Here is a 22,254-nt window from a genome sequence, read left to right on the forward strand (position 1 = left end):
ATTTGGAGTTGCAAGAGAAAAAGCTGACATCAGTCTGACTTTTGCCCTTTACAGGTAACCTGTTTCTTTCTGTCTGGATACTTGCAAAATTTTAATTTTTTTCTTGAAATTTAAAAATGGTACCAGGATATGTCTACTTTTTGCTTGCTTTCTGTCAAATTTTAAAAGTACTCTGTGAGCTTTTTCTTTTTGTAGATCTAATTGGTTCTTCAACTCTGGGAAATTTAGTTCAAACAGTTCCTTAGTAATTGTTTAAGCTACTTGTTTTGTCTTCCATTCCAGATAGTCTAATTATGTGTAGATTGTATCTCTTGGTCTCTTCTTGTCTTCTTTTATCATGGTTTAGTTTCCCCCTTTCTCTGCATTCTGTGAAAATTTCTCTTGTTTTGCATTTACTTCAGTAATTCGATTTTGCGGCCAATCCTCCTTGCACATTTCTGTTAACTCTCTCAATTCCCTGATTCGGTCCAAGCGCTCTGACATTACCTTCTTTATCATTGAGCACAGGTGTTTAAGCTCCTGTACCATATGATAGTCGACTCTTTCTGTATCTTGGGTTTCCACCGTCGTATCTGTTTCAAGAGGAGGCATTTTAGTTCTGTTCCTTTCTTCGGAACTGCAGTGTAACCACCTTGAAAACAATAAAGAAAATTTAATTCCCTACTGTTTGCCTGACACAACTCAAAGATTTCTACTGATAATTATAACTGGAATTATTAAAATATTTTATTTTTCTTTCCTACCTTTTCAGTAACTCCTCTTAGGAACGCCGACCAAAACCGAAGACAGAAGGAAGCACGGAACAACGTCCAAAATGGCGCCCGTGATGTCATCTCCGCGCGCCTCACGTCCGGGCCAATAGTCTGGTGCATAGCTTTATTGCTGAAGGGCTCCTCGCTCTGGCCAATCATGAGGCGGTAGACGCCAGACGGCGGAGCTCAAACCTCCGCGCGCAGCTTGCTCCCCTCTGCGACCCCGCCCCGTCAGAGAAGGGTCACTGTAGTGCTCATGCGCAGCACTTCAGTCAGCTTTCTCCTCGTTCCAATGGCTCGGCCCCAACCTGGTGCCGCCTCTAAGGCGGAGCTGGGTTTTTGCGGTGGCCAATGGCGCCCCGGGTGAGAGTTGAAGGGTGGAAGGTGTCTGTGAGCCGGTGGTGCGGGCTTTTTCCAGCGCATGTGCTGGGTAGGCTACCTGGCAGTCATGGATCCAGTCTCGACTGAAGAGCTTGGGGAGGAGGAGCAGCTGGTGAGACGGCATCGCAAAGAGAAGAAGGAGTTGCAAGGTGATGGGGATGGGAATCTCGGAAGTCACCCAGACCTAGCGAAGGGCGCGTGGCGGGGCGGTTCAGGGGATTTTAAGGGGCGGCGTGGCTGGATCCTCTCTACCGCCTCAGTAGCGAGCGGCCTTTCTCCCGCCTTCCCTGCCGCCCCTTTCCCGGAGCCTTTTGAGGCGCGCGGCGTGCTCGCCTACCCCGGGCAGCAGCCGGTGTATTATTCTCATTCCACGAAGGCACGGTCTTGGACCCAGACTGGACCCATTCGGGCCCCTTTACCGAGACTTGGTCCTAATGGTGTGTGCATTTTGAATGGCCTCCCCTCAGGAAAAAAAAAAATTTTTTTTGAGAGGTTTTTGCCATAGGGTGTGTACGCTCGCTAGACAGAGAGAGAGAGAGAGAGAAAGCGAGAAATCACCCCCCCCAGGGGAAATGACCACGCCTCAGTCCCTTCTCCATTCTACTCTGGGGATCTGGGGATCTTGGGCACGCGCGCACACACACACACACACACACACACACGCCTGGCGTGAGTTTTAAGCCACCGGGTCCAGGACTCAAACCGCGGTCCAGTACATGGGAGTCCAGCGACATAGCCATTATGCTAACTGCTGATCCCTACCTAAGGAAAATGTAAAACTTGCATCAGTGTCTTTTGTTTTCCCTCCTGTCTCACCAAAAAACCCGAACAAATTTAAGGTATGTAAATTAGTTTTTTTTGCTTTTTTGGTCTCACCTTCATCTGTAGCTGTCTGGTTATGTGATGATTCTTCTGGCTTTCATAATTACACTGTCTATACCTTTCGTTCCTTATCATCCTCTTTATTTCTGGGTTTCTGACGGAATGATTTTGGTGATTTTTCAGCCAAAATTCAGAGTATGAAGAATGCTGTACCCAAGAATGACAAAAAGAGAAGGAAACAACTCACTGAAGATGTTGCTAAGTTGGAAAGAGAAATGGAACAGAAACATCGAGAGGAACTGGAGCAACTGAAGCTGAGTTCTAAGGAGAATAAGGTACATGAAATAATTGTTAGCCTATAGCATTTGAAAGCAACAGTACACTTGTGTTGGATTATTTAAAGTAATGAATTTGATAGGAAATGAAGTCACTCAGTTGTACTTATGGATCGTCTTTCCTTAATATTTTTGCTAAAGAGAAAAAAAAAAGTTAAAAAATCTGGCTTGGTGGCAGAGTGGTAATGCTTTGCTCAAAAGAAGCCAAAACCCAAAAAGCCATTGTAGTTCTAATCCCTGGCCTGGTCAAGCCTGATCAGCCAGGTAGCAGGCTGATGCCCAGGATGTGATGGACTGGAGAATTGAAAGAAGGGGATGGCATGGTCAACAGACCCTGGAGGGTGCTCATCTCTTTTTGCTTTCGCCAGCACGTACACAAACACACACGTTTATAAAACGAATAGACAAATTTATTTTTATGACTAATCTTACATGGCTTTGTGTTTTTGTAAGGGAAATTAACAAAGAAAATTTATTTCTTTTCCTATTTAATTGTCTGAAAGAAAAGCTTCACCAAATAAAAGTTGGAAGACCACACTTTTAATCAAAGAGTTGTGACTTAAGTATTGTAACCTGGGCAAAGTTATTTATTTTTCCTGAATTGCCTTACATATAAGGTGATGATAGATACAAACACTTCTGCACTCTATTCAAGGGTTCTTTTAAGACTCAAAATGAAATTGCTTTTTTTTTAAATTACAAAGTTTCTTTATGAAAAAAGGTGTATCAAATGAAATATCTGAAGTTTCTTAGGTAAATTGGTAAATGTTACTTTCAGTATTTTAATAAATTTATTTCCATCATTGTAAATAATATGTGTATGATAAGCACTTTGTTTACCATCCATTGTACATTATTTTATTTTATTCTCAGTAATATATTGTGAGGTATTACCTATGAAGTATGTGTCATTACTTTTTTGCGTGGGAAACAGGCTTAGAGAGATTAAGAACTTTGTCCCAAAGTCATAACAACTATTAAGTGCCAAACCACAATTAAAAATCAGAATTCTGGTTGGTGGATACTGAATTCTGTTATAACTTTGTATGGTATAGTAGTTTATTGCATGGGTTTTGCATAGAGGGATCATAGACTTCATAGTCTCACTCCATAATTGAGAGTTTAAAAGTTCTTATGTCTATGCAGAAGTACATTTTTAAGTTTACTTCTTCACTCCACAAGAGAAAGAGACAGAGAGAAGCACCTCTAATAGAGTCCTGATATAATAGTCCTTTCCCATCCTCAGCTAGCTTGATCATGGACATGTGTATGTCAGGCATATCCAGGGAAAAGCTGGGATACAAACCCAGGACCTTTCCCATGTGTTTCATTAACCATGTGTTGCATTAACACTGTACTACTGCCTGGCCCCTGTGCAAAATCTTACCTGTCATAATTAAATTTTATTTAGTTCATTTTTGGTCCACTGTTGATAAGGGAAATATCTGTACTGATGTTACAGTGATCCTTATATTAAATATAGTCTCAGTTTATTTAGCTTGCTATCCAGTTATCAAGTTTTTGGCCTTCCTCGCCCTTAGTGTACTTTATCTCTAGGTAACAAGGTATGATGCTCGAAGTGTTTGTGTTACAATTGTTGTATTCCTAATTATCTTCCATCTTTTCTTTTCTTTTCTTTTTTTTTTTCTTTTGAGAGGTTTTCGCTATAGGGCGCGTGCGCTCGCAAGACAGAGAGAGACATAGAGACAGAAAGCGAGAAATCACCCCCCAGGGGGGATGGTCACACCGCAGTCCCTTCTCCTCCATTCTCCTCTCGGGATCTTGGGCATGCACGCACACGCGCCCGGCGTGAGTTCTAAGCCACCGGGTCCAGGACGCGAACCGTGGTCGACTACATGGGAATCCAGCGACATAGCCATTATGCTAACTGCTGGTTCCCCCATCTTTTCTATTGCTTTCTCAGGTCTTTCCATTTGAAAATTCTTTCCTAGGTTTCCAGGAACAAAATTGCTTGATTCTTATGCTAGATATTTTCCAATGGTTAAGATATAGACTCATTCTACTTTGAAGTATTATCATTATCATTAACTTAGACTTTTCTTCCTAAACACAACCTACATTCTTTTTTTAAAAATTATTTATTTAATTTTATTTATTTTAGTTTGACAGAGAGACACATACACACACATGCATACATAGAGAGCGAGAGTGACGGGGGTGGGAGGATTGAGAAAGCAAGCCACCAGGTCCAGGACTCGAACCGTGGTTGGCAAGTGATGTCCAGCGCCTTAACCACCACACCACCTGCTGGTCCCTACAACCTAAATTTTTATGTCATTACTTTTTGTTTTTCAGATACTTGTCTTTGTCTCACTTATTATCAATAGAAACAGTGCAATTTATTATTATTTTTATTTATTTATTTATTTTTAGAGAGAGATCTTTGTTACAGAGTGTGTTGCACTTATTGGAGAGACAGACAGAAAGCAAGAAATCACCTCCCAGAGGGTTGGCCATGCCTCAGTTCATTCTCCTCTTGGGATTTTGGACACACACACACACACACACACACACACACACACACACACATACACACATCCAGCATGCATTTTAAGCTGCCAGGTCTAGGACTCGAACCATGTTCTACTATATGAGAGTCCAGTGACATAACTGCTACGCCATCTGCTGGTCCTGACAGTTTGTAAAGTTTAGCAAATTTCAACTTTACTGAAGTTGATAACCACTCATGGGAGATTGTGATATTATGGTTATTTGGGATATAGCCTGAGGGGGGCCATCTGTCTCTGCTGTTAGAGGCCTTGAGGAGGTGGGTGGCGATGCTGCAGTCCCTTCTCCTCCACTCTCCTCTTAGGATTTTGGGCATGCATGCACATGTGTTGCATTAACCATGTGTTGCATTAACACTGTACTACTGCCTGGCCCCTGTGCACCCGGCATGAGTTTTTAAGCTGTCGGGTCCAGGACTTAAACTGTGCTCAACTACATGGGAGTCCAGTGATGTAACCATTACAACATCTGCTGGTGCCTGAAGTGTTTTATATTTGTGTCACACTAAATACTAACATAAAAATTACAGTAATTAACTAGCTTATTCTGAAAGTTTGAAGTCTCGATCTTTCTTCTTCAGCAAACATGTAGCCCTTTGAATAATAGAATCAATTATAGTATCTAATCATATTGTAAGCTAAGTATGTTTTCTCCCTGTAATTATCAATTTGTAGATAGTGAAGGATGGGGGAAAGCCCAACTTGTTATAAAGGTAAAAAATCAGTGCTCACCAGATTCTGGGTCATTAGGATAGGGGAATGTCACATTTGAGGATGTGGAGGTAGAAATGCATTGAGTGCAACATCTGTATCTTAAATGTATTTCAGATTGCACATACTTATCTGAGAATCAAAAGTCTAAAAAGGTTCAAAATTTGAGTATTGACCTGATACAACAAATAGACCATTCCACACTTGACTCGTTTGATGGGATCATTGTTAAAATACTATAATGTGAAAATATTGCTTAAAATTTACTTTACATGTGTAAGGTGTATAAGAACCAAATAAACTTTAAGTTTTGACATGAGTCCCATCCCTAAGACACATCATTATGCAGATACCACTATTCCAAAGTCTGAAAAAATCTAAAATACTTTTGTTCCAATCATTTTGAGTAAGGATACTCAATCTGTATCAACATTCAGAGGAGGGAAAAATGGAATGCCAAATGAGTTGGCACTTAGAGGAGGTATAGTACTGTATGGAGATTAATGGAGTAGGCTTTCTAAAAAGGAAGGAAAGCATACAGGGCTGAACATTATCTTTGAAAAAATTCTTAAGGAAACTGCTTGGGAATCTGATACAGTATCCTGTAAAAATAGAGAAAGGAAATAAAACCAAAATTTTTAATATGGTGCATAGTGCTGTTACTCTTAATTTCTATGGGATTGGATATGTTTGTGATTTTCAATCATAATTGGATAACCTAATATTTTAAGTAGTAATATATAGGTATTTTTATTGACTTGGTAATGTTTTTTGTTTCCTTCAGATAGATTCTGTTGCTGTTAACATTTCAAACTTGGTACTTGAGAATCAGCCACCTCGGATATCAAAAGCACAAAAGAGACGGGTATGAAAGTCATGTCACCAAGTATATAAGTTAGTGCTGTGTGCTCAATACTATATTAAGAGTTGCATAAGATGGCAATTACAAAAAAGAGACATGAATTCCATGTTAAGGGACCTAAACTTAACATTTATTAAACATATACGATGTGTCAAATATGCTGAGCTGTTTATTTTGAAATCTCAGTCCTGACAATAATCCTATGAAGCAGAATTTGATATTCCCATTTTATAGAGAAGAGAACAGGCCTAAGATATATACAATTGTTATGCCCAATTTGTTCTTTTAGGAGAGTGGGCTCGGAACAGGATGTGTAAAGGATTTTTTTTTTTTTTTGGAGAGGTTTTCGCTCTAGGGTGCGTGCGCTCGCCAGAGAGAGAGAGAGAGAGAGACATAGAGACGGAAAGCGAGAAATCATCCCCCAGGGGGGATGGTCATGCCGCAGTCCCTTCTCCTCCATTCTCCTCTTGGGATCTTGGGCACGCACGCGCATGTGCCTTGCGTGAGTTTTAAGCCACTGGGTCCGGGACGCGAACCGCGGTCAACTACGTGGGAATCCAGTGACATAGCCATTACGCTAACTGCTGGTTCCCCAAAGGATTTTTTTTTTTAAAGAAAATATATTATCTCAGATTTAATAATTCATAATCCTAAAAATGTGGGCCATGGTGATTTTTTTAAAAACTCTGGTTGAGAACTATAGAATTGAATGATGAAATAAGGGTTTAAATCTAGAAAAGAAAATATATGGGTTTACAGAATCCTCAAGAGAATTATGCAGAAATCTATATAATGATAAATTAAAATAAAATTCAGAGAGGATAAGTTCACTATACTAAGTGTTAAATAATGGATTGGCCTTTGAAAGATAATTATTTAGATAGGAAACTAAATACAGTTTTTTAAATCCCATCTTTTTAGTCCCAAATATTAATTTATTAATAATACTTTCTGGGGTTTAAATGCATTTTTAAAGTTAGCTTTGTGTCATATAATTTAGTAGAGCATGGAGTTTAGTGTGGGGCAGATGATGTTTTAATTTCACTGTTATGACTTTAGGTATAGTTCTTAACTTTTTTTTTTTGTTTTTTTAAAGAGAGTTTTGATATAGAGCAAGTGTGCTCACCAGTGAGACAGAGACAAGAAGTGAGAAAGGTCACAATCCCTTCTCCATTCTCCTCTCAGGATTTTGGACACATAATGCACACGTGCCCAGTACGAGTTTCAAGCTACTGGTTCTGGGACTTGAAGCGTAGTTGGCCATGTAGGAGTCCAGTGACATAACTATTTTCCCATCTGCTGGTCCCAGTGCTTAATTACTTTAAACCTAAGTTTCACATCTATAAAACTTAGGTTCATTGTGAACATTAATATATTATTTCCAAAGCTCTTAACACAAGGCCTGAAGAATTCATGGATCAGTAAATAATACTGTATATTTTGTTAGTATTGCATGATACATATCTTAAAAAATTAAACCAAAGAGTAAACCGAAGAGCAGTGTCTTTTTAAAAATTTGTACATAAGTCAAACATTTTTCATACTTGAACAGATTTTACTCTTGAGTGTTATTATGAATTTCATAGAATCGTGTAATTTGGATCTTACGGCATCTCAGAGATTGTCTAGTTCAACTCCCTACCTAGGATATGTATTCATTTAGTGATGATGAACCTACAGTTGTCATCTTGCTTCTCTATAGGTCAAAAATGAAGTGTGGAATTTTTGTGTTCTAATAGTAGTATTTGTTGGAATTGTTTATACTTGGTAATTAATACACTTTATAGTACCCTGTTTAATTCTGGAAAACATAAGGACACACAGCTCCTTTCTGTCTTTACCAAAACGTGCTCGTCTCTATCTGGATTGTTAAGACAGCAAAACAAACAAAAACAAATAAACTCCCTTTTCTCAAAAATTTTGTTACTTTTCTCCTAAAATGCTTTAGAGCTGAAATTAGTACCTTGTTCAGCTACACCATTAGAAAATTAAGTATATTTTGTAGTCAGCTGCTTTACCACTTGATCAGAGACAATTCCTTAGATGTAATACTTACAGTTTCTTATAGTTTGTTATATTCATGGAATTTTGGAATAGAAACCACTAAAAGTTTATAATACTTATGAAAATGGCAAGTGAAATTATGGTAGGTAATTGGTATTAGATTATTTGGAACCTCTCTTGCCAGAGGCACCAAGGAATAAAAAGTCAGTGAACAATCTTTGGAAAACTTGCAATTCTGGAAAAAAACAAAACAAAACAAAACACATGATTTATAGACAAAGATTAAATGTACAAAAGCACGGAAGTATTTTATTTAATTCAAAGTAGATCTTAGAATGTTTTTCAAACAAGAAATTTGAGAGCTACAAATGAGATCTAGTTCAATTTCTTTATTTTACAAATGACAAAGCTGAGACCCAGGTTATTTCAGTAACGTACTGAAAGTTTGATACAAACCCAGGACTAGAGAAAAGCTCCTGAGATTCCACTTGAACTGTTTTTCTATATTGCTAATTAGCATGACTCTTGTTTTACCAGCAGTATATTTATTAATTATATGCTGTTTTCATCTTATATACATTTTCATTAGACTTTATTGGTCCCATTCTATTTCTTGTACCGTGGTTGTAGAAACCAAAGTGCTCAGTGTGATTGGGAAGTAATACATTGCTAGAGGAAGAATCCAGTGAATTTTTCACATAGTGTCAGAGAAAGGAAGCTCAGTTGCTTTGTAATGCAGTTGCAAAGCATGGGGGGAAAAAGTAAAATGATTGGAATTAGTGTTTTAAAGGCTTTTATGGTTTTATAGATAGTGTAAATTTCCACTCTTCCAGTAAAAAGTACATGACATCATTAACTCCAGCTCCCATTTGCTCCAACTTTTATTCTGATTCAGGTGCCTGGATAGAAGGAGCTCTCTGTGTTGTCCTTGGTCCCCGCTCTGCTCTAACCAGCTGTATGGCCTTTGGAAATCTTTCTGCGTGCTGTTTCCTCAGAAGAGGAAAATGAGGGGTTTTGGATTAGATGATACCTAAGGTGCTTATCTTTCCTCTCCCCTCTGAAACTTTGTTAGTCTTTTATAAAGTTATAGTGCCATCTTGTGTTTTAAGGTTTTATGCTGTTGTGATCCACAGTTGTAGGTATGCAGTACAACAAACTTGTTCATATTATTTCTGTCATGGTAAAAACTGGGAGGAGAAAATTTAAATAGGCTTATGTTTTATTAGGGAGCTATTACTGCTATCAGTACAGGTAAATCAGAAAATCAGTTCAGTTTCTTCTAGTAAGGCACTTAATAGGCAGGGAGTACAAATATGTGGCAGTAAATTTAAATGAAATTTGCCTTCCCATTCACTTTTGCCCCAAGGAAGGGTTAGAGCTAGGGGTATGAAGGTCTTTAGCTTGTCCTACTGTTGATTTAACAAATATTTTACTGTAATTTACTGCTAATATCAAGATTCGTTGAATTTAGCATAACTTTTTGTTCTCTTACATTGAAAAGCAGTATTCTCTCAACAGTACAAGTAAAACATACTGTAGAGAATTAGAAAGATGCAAAAAAAGTGTAGACACATATATACACCCAGATAAAACTCATTTTTTCATCCTACTATCCAGAAAACACTCAAGTATTTTGTGTGTATCCGTCTAGATTTTTTTATACTGTGTATGCATGGACTTAATATATATTAACTATATACCTATATTTTTTGCCCCCTAACTTCATCTCTTGATAATTTTCTGTGGTGTTATAGCTCTATGACAGCTTTTGGCTGTGAATCATAATAGTGCTTCTTGGTTTTTGATCCTGACTAGTCTAGCTGTTAGGAATTTTTTTCTCTTCTTCCCCACCCTTCCTTCCTTACCTCCTATTCATCTTTCTTGTCACAGATCTCTTACTACTGTCGGTAATATTTTAATTTTTTATAAAGAAGAATTTTTATTTTTTACTTTATTAATGTATATGTATGCACATACTTCTTTTAAAAAGCTAGTTCAAAATTGTGTTTGCCTTTCTTTCTAAAGGCTTTAGCATATTTATGCCTCACTAGTATAGTGATAGTTCAGCTTAGTCTAGACTTTAATATGATAAAAATGTGCTTTAAGATAGGCTAAGTCAGTCTTAATACAGTACTTTGAAATAATTAAATAATGTTTTTAGATACTTGGCATATAGTTTTTAATAGACTTAGAGAAAAATTTTAGATGACTTTTTAATATATATTATAGAGCTAGGCGCTGAAAATATGAAGATGAATAAGATAATTTACCCTAAAAGAGTTCATAGTGCAGAAAATTCTACAAGTGATGACATGATCAGTATGGTAGTGCTTGTGGGAAAAAGGAGAAAAATGTCAAAATGTTTTGAAAATTTTATATTTCCATCCCCTTAGTAAATGAGAATTAGTTCTAATTATTATGAATTAACTTCCCCACATTCTAAGAGACGGGGAAAAAAAGCTGCATTGGAGAAAGAGTGGGAAAAAAGGATAGCTGAAGCTGAAATTGAGAACTTAACTGGAGCCAGACATGTAGAAAGTGAAAAACTTGCTCAAATATTGGCAGCTAGACAGTTGGAAATTAAACAGATTCCATCCGATGGTCATTGTATGTATAGAGCCATTGAAGATCAGCTGAAAGAACAGAATTGTACTCTGACTGTGGCTGCCTTAAGAAGTCAAACCGCTGAATATATGCAAAGCCATGTGGAAGACTTTCTGCCGTTTTTAACAAACTCTAATACGGAGATATGTATACTCCAGAGGAGTTTGGAAAGTACTGCAATGATGTAAACACAGCTGCATGGGGAGGTCAGCTTGAGCTAAGAGCTCTGACTCACATTTTACAAACACCAATAGAGAGAATACAGGCTGATTCTCCTCCTATTGTAGTTGGTGAAGAATATCCAAAAAAACCATTAATACTTACATATATGAGACATGCATATGGTTCAGGAGAACATTACAATTCTGTTACACAGGTGGTAAACACAGCTACTGAAAATTGCAGCTAGTGTTACAGTTATCTTATAGTAAGTGTGCCATTCTGTGTATTCCTGCGAAGTGCTGGATTGTTCTAAATGCTACTGAAAAACACAACTACCTTAAGTCAGTTTTATGGCAAAGCTACTTACAGGTTTTTAAGAAATATGTCAGAGATAGACTTTACTTAGTGTCCTCTTAGTGGCATTTTAAAAACTTGTAAGTCCATTGTGGAGAACATTACTCATAGACCAAGACGGTACCTTACTCACTAGTGGTTTAATTTATATAGGATTCTGGACATTCTGCTCTATGTTGGAATAAATTTTAAAATATTTTTTTAAAAAAGCGCATTATAGCTCTACATGTCTATGGCACATTGCTAGATGAAAACATGAGCAATAGGGCTGGACCCATGGCCTGCTGGTTAAGGGAACTGGATCCCACATGACTATGCAGTTCTAATCCTGATCCCAGTGGCTTGAAAAACACATCAGGTGTGTGTGTGCACTCAAAATCCTGACAGGATGAAGAAATGAAGAAGGGATTGCAGTGTGACCATGCCCCATTGAGGGTGATTTCTCCCTCTTCCCTATCCCTCTCTTTCTGTCTTTCCTGACAAGTCTATGCACTCTCTGGCAATTAAAAAAAAAAAAAAAAAAAGGCAAGCAACAACAACTATTTTTGTTTAAAAGTGACAATTATGGAGGTTACAACCTATGAGAGAAAAAACCAATAGATAGGAAATGGAAGGGCTGTCTGGGGAATCTCACTTTGATACATATTTCTGTAATGTGTAATTTTAAAAAATAAATACATGTTATTGTTAAGGTTTTTTGAATTGAAAAAGAAATCTATGTACATTGGAACAGCCCATGGCTTAATGGTTCAGGGAGTCAGATCCCACATGGCTGACCGCCATTCGAGTCCTGGCTCTAACAGCATGAAAAACATGACAGGTGAGTATGCATGAATGTGCGTGTCTCAAATCCCAACAGGATGGAGAAATGGAGGAGAAGGTACTGTGGTGAGGACACACCCCATTAGAGGAGTGCTTTCACCCTCCCTCCCTCTCTCTCTGTCTCTCTTGGTGAGCACATGTCCCCTCTGGCAAATCAAAAAGAAAGTAGTGCTATTTTTTTTTTTTTTAATCATCACAGTGGGCTTATAGGTGGTCTATTTTCCTTTCTAATTTTCATACTTTTTCAAACTTTATTTCTTTCATAAACAAGAGAGAGCAAGCATGTGCACCTGCAACAGGGTATTGATGCCACAATCTACTCCCAACTTCAGCAGCCCAGGATCATGGCCAAGCATGCTTGCATTCTCAGGGAAGCCTCTAGACTTGAACCAGGAACCTTCCCACATGGGACTGACTCATAGAATATCGCATTGTATCACTGTGCCACCATTTGGCCCCTAATTTTCATATTTTAAAAGATGCTTTTTAATGGGGACATATATAATTTTTGTAGTCATAAGCAATTTTATAAAAGATTTATTTATTCATATATTTAATTTTTTAAAATTTGACCAGACAATGTGCGTGCAAGAGGGAAAGTGAAAAAACAAACTGCTAGTCCTGGGACTTGAACTACGGTCAGTCATGTGGGAGTCCAGTGCCTTAACGACCACACCACCTGCTGGCCCCAGTCATAAGCAATTTAAACATGTTCTTAAAAAGTCCTGGGCTCTGTGATACAGCAGTCATGCTGCTCAAGAGAAGCTGTGGATCGAATCCCTGAAACACAGCAGCCATGCATGAAGTGCCCAAGATCTGATGAACTAGAAGACTGGAAGCAAGGGACTGTGGTGTGCTCATGTCTTTATTTTTTTCCTCTCTCTCATTTGCGTGTATATATGCTCTAGCATAAAGAAAGAAAAAAAGAAAAAAAATGTGTCTTAATAAAATCACATAAATGTCTTCCCTGACAGCCCATTGAAAACTCAGTGTGGAAGGGTGTGCTAACATCTCCTATGTCCTTTTCTGCCGGAACACCTAGCAGTTAGAAGGCTGGACCACTCACTTACTTGGTGCTGGGTCTTATTCTCCATATGCCCCAGCTTTGTGTTCATTTTATCCTGAACGGACCCCAGTTCTGCTTTTATCTCCTCCACAGTTGCCTCCAACTGATTCTCCAGTTTGTTGATTAGAGGTTCACAACGACAACCATTTATTGGTGCCTAAGAGGGAAATAAAGAAGGAATTGGTCTCTAGTTCACTCTTTCAACAAATTTGTTTTTAAGAGTGTTGTTTGTTTGTTTTCTTGCTATAGGGCACATGTACTTGCCAGAGAGAGACACAGAGACAGAAAGTGAGAAATCATGCCCAAGGGGATTAGTCATGATACAATCCCTTCTCCTCCATTCTCCTCTTGGGATTTTGGGTACGTATGTACATGTGCCCAACATGAGTTTTTTTGGTTTTGTTTTTCAGAGAGGTTTTTGCTTTAGGGTCATGCACTCACCGGAAAGACAGAGAGACAGAAAGCTAGAAATCATCCCCTGGGGGGATGGCCATGCCACAGTCCCTTCTCTCAGGATCCTGGGCATGCATGCACATGCGCTTGGTGTGAGTTTAAGCCACCGGATCCGGGACTAACCACAGTCAACTACATGGAGTCCAGCAACGTAACAATTATGCCATCTGCTGGTCCCAACAACAACTGTGTTTTGAGTAGCCACTACGTGCCAGGCAGTATACCAGGGGATACAGATGAATAGACAGATTGATTCCTGTTGTAACTTTGGAATGTCCATAAGCTGAGCTTTGGGTCTCCTAGGCACTAAGAAGAGGGTAAGACAGAGAGGGTGAGACTTCCCTATTTTCAAGCTACTTATGTCTACACTGGAGCCTCAAGATATCTAGTCACCTAAGGACAGTGCAGATAGCTCTGTAACTACACCTCTGTTTGCCTGGGCCTAAGCAGCAGGCAAGTGCCTGCACAGCTTAGGTGGGGAAGTCAGGGCTTATCTTCAAAGCTTATTCTTTGCTAAGTCAACATCTAAGGTAGATATCAGCAGTAAATGGACAACCCTGCTTAAGGCCTGTGGGACCCTCTCCTGACTGGGCTCTGCAGGTACCTGCATCACTTTCCCATCCTTCCCTCGGTACAACGTGTAGAGCTGGTAGGCTCTGAACTCGTGGGGTGGAGGTGGGGATGAACACCGATGCCTGTTCCTCCTTTTAGGGTGACTGTGACCATGCACGTTCTTCTCTTGTCCAGGCTGTTGGTCTGCTGGTGGGGTGGGATCAGAAAATGCTGACACCTGTGGGGCAGGAAGAGATGACACCCCTGAGCCTGTGACATCTGCACAGGTAACACCCTGCTAATGGTTCGCATCTCACACTCCTAGGCAAAGAACCCGCCTTGCTTTGCCTCATAGTGTTCTACTTCAAGCTACACATGTTAAAAAGAAAAATACTGGCACAAAAACCTGTCTCTCAAGTTAGCCAGATTTAATTTCTATGCCCCAGCTCCAAACCAGCAAGCCAACTGAGGTACCTTTTTAGCTGCAGGCATACGGCAATATCCCAGGACCTTCGACCGACCTGCCTCCCAGCCACCCTCGCGGCTGCTGTCACGTGCCTCCTGACCTTGGGCCTCGACTTTCTCCTCCTGTTATCCTTTGCACTGGGCTCTGGGGAGGCTGACAGGCAATCTTCTCTGGCCTCTTCTTTCCTGAGTACAGCTTGTTCACTGCTGGGGGTGTCTCCTGCTGAGACACTTCCCTACAGGGGAAAAAAGCCCAGAAACCTGCTCTACTTGCTCTTTTGGCCTCTTTCACTAATAGAGAAAAATTGTGTTCACAAGAGCTAATCTAGTAATGGACCCATGGGAATCTTGGCCAATGACATAAATTTTATTAAAAAAATATTTTTTAGAATTATTTAACTTTATTTATTAAGTTTAATTCAACCAGTGAAGAGCAGAGTGAGAGAGAGAGGGAAAGTGAGAAAGCAAGTCACTAGGTCCGGGATTTGAACCATGGTCAGCCATGTGGGAGTCCAGTGCCCTTAACCACCTTGCCACCTGCCAGCCCCTTGGCCAATGACATAAATTTTAGACATAGGAAACCTAACTTGGTGGTTTTGATTGAACATATAATACTTTTCCTGGTTGGCTGGATATTTGATTTTCATCTTACTAGGTTCCAAATGAAATGTATTCTTAGATCGAATTCTGTGTTCTAGAACTCCAGGAACCTATCACATGCAAAACATCTCAGCCTTAGAAATTTTTGGTCTTTTGCATTTCAATAAAATGTGGTCCCGCTTATCCTTTGAACTTGGAGCCCCAAAATTCATGGTGGAGAATGAGAACCCGCAGGAAAGGAAGAAAATCATCACGCTTCTGGTCCTTGTGAGAACATTTACAACTTCATATGCACAATTCATCTATAGCAACCTGGTCAGAGTTGCAAAGCCTTAACCCCAGAATCTGATGAGAGAATTCTGAAACGGAAGAGGAAGTACTTGGTGACAACTTTTTATGGGCTGAAAGTCTCTGTGTCCTACTTCTTCTGCTCCTCCTGAGAGAGCTGAAAGGCATGGTTCATCCCAGGCTACCACACAGTGAGACGAGCCACTCACTGCACAAAGGCACGTAACTGAGGGACGAGTAGGGCAAGGGGAGCTGAAATCCAATGTAAGATCAATGAGGCTACTTCAAAAAGGTCATGGAAAAGTGGAATTAAAGTACAAATTAATCTTCATGTAAAAACATTTTGAAGAGCATGCAGCTTTTTCATAACACACATTTTCCATGAGCTTGTTTAAGAACCCTTGTGTTCACTGTGTGTGCCTTGCCCAGGGCTGGTCTGCCTGGGACATCTTCTGTTTATTTGCGCAGAGGAGTTGCATGGGCTAGCATAACCTCAGCCTGTTCTCTAAGTAGAAAGAGACAAAGCAACCTAGACCAGCAATTTTCAAACTTTAGTATACATCAAATCATCTGGGAGGCTTGTTCAGGCCCCACCTCAGAGTTTCTGATCCAATGGGTCTGAGGTGAGGCCCAATAACTTGTGTTACTGGAGTTTCGGGAGACACACTGGATGCCATGCTGAGGACCACTGCTCTCACTCCACAGATTCATGGAGATAGGAAATGTGCCTGCACCAGGGGGCTGGACAGCCGTGGGCAACACACACGCAGGCACATGGTCTGAAACCTCAAAGGAGCAGGGCACACGAAGCCAAAGGGGGAGAGACTGATGACCGTGTGAGGAACCCCCGTAGGAAGGAGAGGCAGAGGAGGGCATGGTGGCTGCCAGCTGAACCCAGAGGAAGCAGGGAGATGGTTTCCCACTTGCTGTCAGCGGGCAGGTGGAGAGGGCGGGAGGACTACCCCCCACCTTGCTTTGTGCCACCTCATCTCTTGGCACAGACTGGGCTCTCCTCTCTTCCTTGAGCCTCTCTCTCTTTTTCCTCAGGCTTCGCCCACGACTGAAGCGTAAGACCTGAAGGAGGCAAATGGCATCGTTACAAACCACAGGTGTGCTCAGCATCAGCCCAAGAGAATCCTGGGACCAGGCACTTTGCAATAAGGGAACATGTAGCCTCTTGGGAGACTAAGCATTCACAGTCAACACGATGCTGCCTGGGACTTGTGCTGCACACTGCAGGGTCCCAGGGATGGGAGCGACATGGGCCCTGACCTTGACAAGCATAAAGTCCATGATGATGATGGTAACAACATGCTTTCTGTGCTGGGCCAGGACTGGCAAAGCGTACGCAGGCTGTGCATTGCCTAACTCCAGGGAGCACCGCGCACATGAACTAGGATGTGCGAGGTGCCCCCAGAGTTGGACAATGCGGCAGCCATGCCAGGCAATGTCACTCTCCGACTTGTACACTGGACCTGACCTAGCCCATTATATTCTCCCTTGACCGAAATGTGTTCTAGTCAAATCCAATTTGATTTGAAGATTAATATTAAGGTAAATCTAAGAGCCGTGATACCAGAAAGAAGCATTTGGCCTGGCCTTCAGAGTGCAGAGTGGTAAAATGGACATAGACAAATACATGGAGGGTCAACATGCCGCTAGTTTGAAACCAGCAGCAGCTGGCTGAGGGATCTTCAGGCAAATGATTTGACCTTTGTGCTCCATCTTCTCAAATGTGGGGGAAAAAAGGAGCTTTGGGATTAACCAAGACAAAGCAGGTAGCTGGTGCACAGAGGTCATCAGTCACCACAGGTGCCTTCCCACCTGCCTTATTGTTGCTTAGCTGGCAGAGGTCACTCAACCACAAAGGACAGGTCTTTGAGCTGGTGGAAACCTTCAACCTCAAGCCCATAACAACTTTGACTGGTCTAATGTACAGTGTATTCATGCTGGGGAAACTAACTTTGTATGCTGTAATCATAGACATCGATTAAATGTAAATAATAAAATAAAATTTAAAAGAACGTAAAAGGGTCCTTAGACCAAAAGGTCTGGGAACCTTGCTCAAAGCTTTTTGTTCCCCTTGAGATTTTTTTGCCATAGGGTGCATGCACTCATCGGGAGGGAGAGAGACAGAGAGAGAAAGTGAGATATCACCCCTGAGGGGAGATGGCCATGCCACAATCCCTTCTCCTCCATTCTCCTCTCAGGATTTTGGGTACACATGCACATACAGTGTGATTTTCAAGCCACCGGGTCTGGAATTCTAACAATGGAGTCAACCATGTGGGATCCAGCACCTTAACTAACCATCACGCCACCTGCTGGCCCAGCTGTAAGCCATTTTTAAAGCTAAGCTCAGACTCTCCGCAAGTCCAGTCTAATGAAGGGAATTGACTAGTGGGGTCAGCAGATGGTGTGATGGTTAAGGTGCTGGACTCCCACATGGCCTGGCGGCTTACCTTCTTAACAATGGAGTCAACCATGTGGGATCCAGCACCTTAACTAACCATCACGCCACCTGCTGGCCCAGCTGTAAGCCATTTTTAAAGCTAAGCTCAGACTCTCCGCAAGTCCAGTCTAATGAAGGGAATTGACTAGTGGGGTCAGCAGATGGTGTGATGGTTAAGGTGCTGGACTCCCACATGGCCTGGCGGCTTACCTTCTCACCACCCCCCAATCCCTGTCAGTGTATGTGTCCTATAGAAAATTAAAAAATAAATACAATTAAATAATAATTATTTTAAAAAAATAATAAAACAAGAAAAGGAGCTGACTAGTACCCATGGCTCACCTAGTACATTAACTATTAAAACAGGACCCAGCACCAGAATCAGCCTGAAACCCATGTTCGGTGCATTTGTGAACCATGTCAATCAAAATGACAAATGACATTTGGAGGGAACCCAAACTCAAAATAATCATTGGAAAAATTCCCTCCATTTATGTTACTAGCCAGTGAAAATGACTTTGTATGGCTTACAGCTTTTCTTAGCGAACCATACCATTTACCAAATGGAATGCTATTAATCTTTTCTAGCCCACAGAAATTGGGGAATACTGATCTTGAGAACTTGGAAAGGTCTTTTTTTCCTTTTTTGAAAAAAAAAAAAATTTGCCAGAGGACAGGACCAGCAAATGATGTGGTGGTTATATCACTGGACCCCCACATGACCAACCGCTATTTGAATCCCAGACCTGGTGGCTTAACACTCACACTGGGCACGTGTGTATGAATGCCCAAGATCCAGGGAGAAGAGAGGAGAAGGGATTGTGGTTTCTCACTTTCCCTTTCATTGTCTCTGTCTCTCCCTCTAGTGAGCACATGTACCCTAAGGCAAAAATCTCTAAACAATCAATCAATCAATCTTTTGCCAGAGGGTGCATGTGCTTACCATAGACAGACAAAGAGAGGGAGAGAGCACCCAGTGAGATGTGGTCACATCATAATCCCTTCTTCATTTCTCCGCCCTGTTGGGATTTAGGGCATGCACATGTGTCTGGCATATTTTCCAAGCTGCTGGGGCCAGGATTTGAATTGCACAGTTGGCCACGTGGGATCTGCTCCCTTAAACACCAAGCCATGGGCCAGCCCAGCAAGTATCCTCTTCCTACTGCTGTGGCCCATTAAAATCCCCCTTCAGGTCCAGCCATGATGGCACAGATGGTAGGGCACGACCACATACTAGTGCCATATGGGAAGGCCTGGGGTTCAGCTCCCAGATTAACCTGAATATGCTGGGCACACCCATGATCCTGGCTGACTGGAAGGTTGGGGAAGAGGTGGGAGTATGGGTAGAGAGGAATGGTGTGGTGAGACCCTGTGTAGGGTATCTCTGTCTGTCTGTCCATCTCTGTGTCTCATAAAAGAAAATAGAAATTTAAAAACATTCATGTTCAATGAAGGAACTAAGGCAAAGTTATTTTCTTTGAAATAAAACAGTGAGGCTATTTTTACAACTGTAGACCAATGGGGCAGTACCATAAACTTTTACGCATATTTTAAAGCTCCTCCTTTGTGTGGAAAATAAGGTTTTACATATATAATTATGTGTAAAATAAACCTTTATAATGTTATCGAACTTCTTCACTATTTAATATGGGTGGAAAAACATACATAAGTTATATTTTTAGCGAAAACGCAAAAGGAGATATGCACAGGGAAATGGTCCACAGTAAAGCTTCCTTCCCTGTAAGTGAAGATCCTTGGGCTCTGGAAGACAAATGACAGGTGGATTAAAAATACTTCCATCTTTATGTGCCTGGAGAATTCTCCAACCCCACAAGACTTGCTCATCTTTGGGTGGCTCAGGAGGGGGCTGGCTTTCATTGAATTGCCAAATGCTGAAATGCCTGATAAATGTGATAGATTCTGACATTTATTTATCACCCACACTTTTTGATTCATGAGAGATCAGCATTCTTCTATTGGGATTCATGGATGTGATTCCTGGGATGATTCTTTGTGAATGGCTGGAGGGAGGTGAGGCCTCCCACGCACAGCAGCTTTCTCCTCCGGGACTCCCTTCTGTCAGGAGCCCCGTGGGCTTCCAGAGACCATGGAGTAGGACCAGCATCATGCTCAAGAAGGTGATCAATTTTGCAAAAGACTGAAGTCTTAACCATTTCCAGAAATTGCAAGTTATAGCAGGCATATTTTAAACTTAAAAGAAATCAAGGCTAGGCTATATTGGGCTCTGATGCAGCAGGGTGGGGTTTGGAATCTTCCTTTGAATTTGAGACTTTGTTTTCTTCTGGCAACATTAGCCAAGATAAGATGAAAAAGCAATCAGTGCTTTTGGCAATATAATATAAAATAGTTCCATTCTGGAAATGACCTAAATGGCCAACATTAAGAAAATGGTTTAACAAGATCCTGATAGCAACAAAAACAATACTGTACTTCCATTATAATGAATAATTATGGAGACTGCAGAACATTGTCCTATTATAGTTAGGACAAAAGGCAGAATACAAGAGGGTATATACATTGCAGGCACAATTATATAAAAATTATGTACCTATAGGAAGTAATATGAACAAACAAAAGCAGTTGTTTCAGGTTGCTGGAATTACGAAGAGCTTATAAATTATCGTTATTAAATTTCTTACTGTTACTTAGATAATGTCAACTTCAACTCAAATGATAAGATGTCCTCTACCATTTTTTAAAATTGATAGTTGAAATACTATTATTCAAAAAACAAACAAACAAAAAAAGAAACAAAGAAAATTCTGTACTTAAATACTTCTAATGGGCTTTTACTGCTTGGTTTGCATGCCTTTCTCTGAAAATACCCCTTCCCTTCTCATAGCCCTGTCCTGCTTATTCACAGGTGCACATTTGCCCCCCTACCCCCAGCTTTTCAGTCATGGTCCTTTCTTGCAATGTCTGAAACTAGAACTTCTTCCTTGGCTGAGTAATGGAGAAGTCATAATCCAGGGAGCCGATCTAGCCACAGGAAGAAAATGATGCTCGCGTGTGAGGAGCTGGACTTGAACTCTTTGGTGCCAGTCACCCGGAGGTCCTCATGGATTCCTACATTTTCTCCACTTGGTTAATAAGCTCAACGATCTTTGTGTAAGGTAGTTAGAATTGGCTCCAGTAAGTTGCCGCCACAAGAGGCCCCAACAACTCTGCAGCCCCACGTTCAATACAAGGGAAAGTGCAGTGAGGCCTACCTGGGGAGCTTTAGTGAGCAGAAGAGCCACTTCTGGATTATTGTGGTAGCGGGCGGTCTCCAGGGGAGTCTGACCTGCCTAAGGAAGAGGACAGGGAGGACAGATGAGAAAGCAACACCAACTCTTTACACCCATGGCCCAGCTGACAGCCCTCACCAGAAGCCAACAACTTCACACTCACCCATGCCCAGCAACTCCCTGTGTTCAGCAAAATACAGCCACATATATGACATGGCCTGTCCTACAGTCTCACAGCACCCAGTGAGGTAGCCAATGCACACCAGGGGACGTGCCAACTAATGATGACAGCAACACATGGCCCGTGCTGCCCAGGAGAGCAACTAGGTTTGGGAGGTGACAGTCTGGGCACTGCCCACAAGGAACACTCACCAGAAAGGAGAGGAGGGAAGGTAAAAGTCAGACAGGATCAAGGTGGTACATTTTATTGAGGAAACTACACAAAGGATCATAAAATCCAGCCTCAATGAGTTTTTCCCAGAAAATAGTGGAGAAGGTATTGAAGGGAAATCAGGACCTGGCCAAAGACTCTTGGGAATTGGACTGTGAAAAGCAATTACAAAGCTTGGGACCAGCAGTTAGCGTAATAGCTATGTCGCTGGACTCCCATGTAGTCAACCGCAGTTCGAGTCCTGGACCCACTGGCTTAAACTCATGCCGGGTGTGTGTGCATGTATGCCCAAGATCCCAAGAGGAGAATGGAGGAGAAGGGATTGTGGCATGGCCATCCCCCCTGGGGGGTGATTTCTCACTTTCTATCTCTCTGTCTCTGTCTTTCTGGTGAGTGCATGTG

At 41.2% G+C, this 22,254-nt stretch overlaps 2 protein-coding genes and 1 long non-coding RNA gene across 6 annotated transcripts in view; 1 reads left to right on the forward strand and 2 right to left on the reverse strand.

Moving 5' to 3' along the window:
* Positions 1 to 167: 167 nt before the first annotated feature.
* LOC114009047 (uncharacterized) lies at positions 168 to 860 on the reverse strand. Its single transcript, XR_003550521.1, has 2 exons — positions 744 to 860; positions 168 to 631 (listed from the first exon to the last, which is right to left on the reverse strand). It is a non-coding gene; the product is annotated as an uncharacterized LOC114009047 (long non-coding RNA).
* A 193-nt stretch (positions 861 to 1,053) lies between these two features.
* Positions 1,054 to 11,713, forward strand: LOC102487857 (deubiquitinase OTUD6B). Its single transcript, XM_006155292.2, is given in 5 exon segments — positions 1,054 to 1,282; positions 2,139 to 2,290; positions 6,314 to 6,394; positions 10,846 to 11,134; positions 11,137 to 11,713. Coding segments are annotated over 5 exon segments (903 nt in total). The 5' UTR covers positions 1,054 to 1,173; the 3' UTR covers positions 11,409 to 11,713.
* Positions 11,714 to 13,257: 1,544 nt separating this feature from the next.
* Positions 13,258 to 22,254, reverse strand: part of LOC102488701 (ankyrin repeat domain-containing protein 6) — an 80,232-nt gene continuing 71,235 nt past the window's right edge. The window contains exons 9-13 of one of the 4 annotated variants that reach the window (XM_006155294.3): positions 21,444 to 21,521; positions 16,731 to 16,835; positions 14,975 to 15,109; positions 14,461 to 14,646; positions 13,258 to 13,560 (exon numbers count right to left, since the gene is read on the reverse strand). In XM_006155294.3, the coding sequence (XP_006155356.1) occupies positions 13,342 to 13,560; positions 14,461 to 14,646; positions 14,975 to 15,109; positions 16,731 to 16,835; positions 21,444 to 21,521 (723 nt within the window). In that variant the 3' untranslated portion in view covers positions 13,258 to 13,341. The remainder of the gene's footprint in view (positions 13,561 to 14,460; positions 14,647 to 14,974; positions 15,110 to 16,730; positions 16,836 to 21,443; positions 21,522 to 22,254) is intronic. The other 3 variants (XM_006155296.3, XM_006155295.3, XM_006155298.3) reach the window with 3 other exon arrangements.

This window comes from Tupaia chinensis, unplaced genomic scaffold, assembly GCF_000334495.1.
Source record: "Tupaia chinensis unplaced genomic scaffold, TupChi_1.0 Scaffold000444_1, whole genome shotgun sequence".
NCBI classification, from domain to species: domain Eukaryota; kingdom Metazoa; phylum Chordata; class Mammalia; order Scandentia; family Tupaiidae; genus Tupaia; species Tupaia belangeri.